The sequence below is a fragment of the Gekko japonicus genome, unplaced genomic scaffold (assembly GCF_001447785.1).
Source record: "Gekko japonicus isolate JY-2015 unplaced genomic scaffold, Gekko_japonicus_V1.1 scaffold6394, whole genome shotgun sequence".
NCBI classification, from domain to species: Eukaryota; Metazoa; Chordata; class Lepidosauria; order Squamata; family Gekkonidae; genus Gekko; species Gekko japonicus.
Genome location: NW_015169363.1, coordinates 4,082 through 7,187, shown reverse-complemented (window position 1 = coordinate 7,187; position 3,106 = coordinate 4,082). Strand labels below are relative to the sequence as shown.

General features: G+C 49.0%; 1 protein-coding gene across 1 annotated transcript in view; it reads right to left on the bottom strand.

Annotated features, from left to right (window-relative positions):
* Positions 1-3,106, bottom strand: part of LOC107115047 (zinc finger protein 660-like) — a gene marked incomplete at its 3' end in the record, with an annotated part of 12,686 nt that overhangs the window by 8,618 nt on the left and 962 nt on the right. The window contains exon 2 of the mRNA XM_015416651.1: positions 2,532-2,617. Coding sequence (XP_015272137.1) covers positions 2,532-2,603 — 72 coding nt within the window. The remainder of the gene's footprint in view (positions 1-2,531; positions 2,618-3,106) is intronic.

Sequence of the window (3,106 nt, the reverse complement as noted above, 5' to 3'; positions counted from 1 at the left end):
GACCAACCAGTCCCTCTGGAGGGCCAACAACAGGGCAGAGAGGCCGAGGCCTTCGTAAGAACATTGGAAGAGCCCTGCTGGATCAGACCAACCGTCCAATATAGTCCCGCCTCCTGTCTCATACAGTGACCAACCAGTCCCTCTGGAGGGCCGACAACAGGGCAGAGAGGCCGAGGCCTTCGTAAGAACATTGGAAGAGCCCTGCTGGATCAGACCAACCGTCCAATATAGTCCCGCCTCCTGTCTCATACAGTGACCAACCAGTCCCTCTGGAGGGCCGACAACAGGGCAGAGAGGCCGAGGCCTTCCCCTGAGGTTGCCTCTCCTGGCTCTGTGGTTCAGGGGATCAGTGCCTCCAAATATGGAGGCTCCACTCAGTCACCATGACCAGTAGCCATTGGGGTCCTTCTTTCCATCCCAGATCGGTGCTCCACCACTAAAAAGGAGGCCCTTCTGGAGCAAGGGAGCTTTCAGCACACAAAAGTATGTTGGTGTCTGGCCGACAGGAGCCAGAATGTCCGACTGGCGAGCAGAATGTGTCTGGGGAGCTGATTCTTAGCAGCAAGAGGAGCAGATCAGTTGAAGCAACAGGCTAGGGGTCATCTTCAGTTCTTAGGGAGAGATCATTGACAAAAACTGCACTGCAAAACTGTACCTCAAAATCCCTACAGATCCTAAATTTCTGATCACTTGCCCCTCCTCTAAGAACAGTGCTTTTAGGTAACAACAGAGGTGTAATGGTGGTTCATCTCAAAGAACGTTTCATCCTACAATAAAAACAGCATTGGATACAAACAATAAAAGCAGCACTGGATGTGTGTTGGGGCCTCCTCCTCCCATGACCCACCTGCCATTTGTTTGAGGGGACCTTAAAGGGGTTCAGAGTTCTGCAGGAAATTACAAAATATCTTGAAAGGAATTTGAAAAAAATTAATATTGACAAATCTCACTTTCCCCACTTTGTTTCCTTCATGGGCATCTCTGAAGTCTCATTCCTGGCGCCTCATCAGGGAAATGGGCTCCAGTGGGCATTGTGTGTATCGTTGAACCCCAGGCCTTTCTTCTGTGGGATGTCGGATTTTAACAGTACCCTCAAAACTAGTTAGCTGGTGCATTTTTCACGTGGCCTGATGATGCAGAAAGGGACAAAATCTGTAGGCATTACTGCTGTTAGATATTCATACTCCCCATTTCCTCCAAAAACACCTTTCACCCTGGAAATACACTATTGTGTGAACTACATTTTCAGATGTATCCAACCCCTTCAAGTTTTAAGTGTTTGGTGAACAGTTTTTAAATTGGTGATGAACCAGTTTGAGAGATAAGTTAATATTATGAAGTATATAACTTGTTTGTAATTTTGATCCAAGTTATAAAATTAGTTTTTTATGTCTCACTAAAAACCATAAAAGCTGCGAGTCCTTATCAGGAGACAAGCACATTTGTATTTAGTTCTCTGTTCCTTATGAGGGACAACTAAGTTTGGATGCTCAGAACAGATTGTGACCTTATCGCCTTCCCAGGAGGAGAGCAGCCATTGTGTCTTTGTCCCAGCATGCCTCAGTACAACCCATGATAGTTTTCGATACGCACAGGTGAACTTCGTGAAAAAATCTCCTCAAGTACCACCTTCAGACTGTCCAGCACTGCAAACTGGGCTTCTGCTGGACCATCTAACAATAACATCAGCCACCCCACCTTTTTTGTTTTAACATCAAGGCCAAGAAACATTCTGTGTGACTCAAAATACAGCTCCCCAAGCCCTGACCTGGATAGCCCAAACAAGCCCGATCTCATCAGATCTCGGAAGCCAAGCAGGGCCGACCCTGGCTGGTACTTGGACGGGAGACCTCCAAGGAATACCAGGGTCATCATAATGCAGAGGCAAGGGATAGTAAGCCACCTCTGAACGTCCCTGGCCTCCATGCCCCACTAGGGGTCGCCAGACGTCAGCTAGGACTTCCAAGCTACAAAAAATAAATTCTCCTTCTCCACTAGGACTGCCAATTCCGGCTTGGGGAACACCTGGAGATCTGGGGGTGGTGCCCTGGAAGGGCGGATGGGAGGAGGGAGCTCAGCAGAGGGACAGGACATGGTGGAGGTTGCCCTGATCTCCCTCGTCTAGAGATAAGCTGTAGCACCAGGAGAACTTTGGACCTCACCTGGAGTTGGTAGGCCCACTCTGCACATGCACATCTAAGAACATAAGAACAGCCCGATATTCAGACCAATAGTCCATCTAGTTGCACATCCCATCTCAAACAGTGGCCAACAGGGCATAGAGGCTGAGGCCTTCCCCTCATGTTGCCTCCTGGCTCTGGAATCCATCCTAACAAAACTATAGTTTTCCTGAAGCTGCAAAGGATTCTCTGCACACGCCACCCTAGACAGCAGGTGGTCATCTTCTGCCTTCCCAGTGGACAGCACCAGAATCAAGCAAAAGGAACCCAATCCTCTCAGCTCTGCAACAGAGAAAGAAGTATCTCTGCCCTCTGACCGCACGTCTTCCCAATGAAACCCCACCCCAGTACCTGAGCTGGCCGCATGGTGACTCTTTTCCTTTCAGCACCTGGAGGAGATGGCGGAGAAGGCCTCAAAGGCATTTTTCTGCTGCTGCCTGGGAGGGAGAGAAAGAAAGAAGATGGGAAACCCTTTTTGCTGTCCCTTGGCCTTTCCTTTAGGAATCCTCCTGCCTTCCCTCCCCACCCCCAACCAAAGTCCAGACGCCTTTATCCATCATTCCCTGCGTCTCCATCCTATGCATGTCTCTATGGAACCTGGAGCTACTTGATCCCTGTCCAGACTCCTGAGGTGCCCGATTCGAATTCTGCACTCAGGGTTTTGCAGTGGCCTCCCGGTTCCACACGAAGGTGTCAAGAGGTTTCCCCTGATGCAGGAAGACACGTCCAAGAGGAGGCACGATCTGCAACTGAATATTCTTATAGCATTATAATGCATGCCTTTCACGTTCTATCTCTGCAACAAAAAGGGCTAGTGGTTTATTTATGTCTTAAAAAACGAAAGCAGAGAATTCAGAGAGGCTGATACACTGACTTCTTATTTACTGAAATATAACCCACGGCACGGGAGTGTCGCGTGGGGGCAG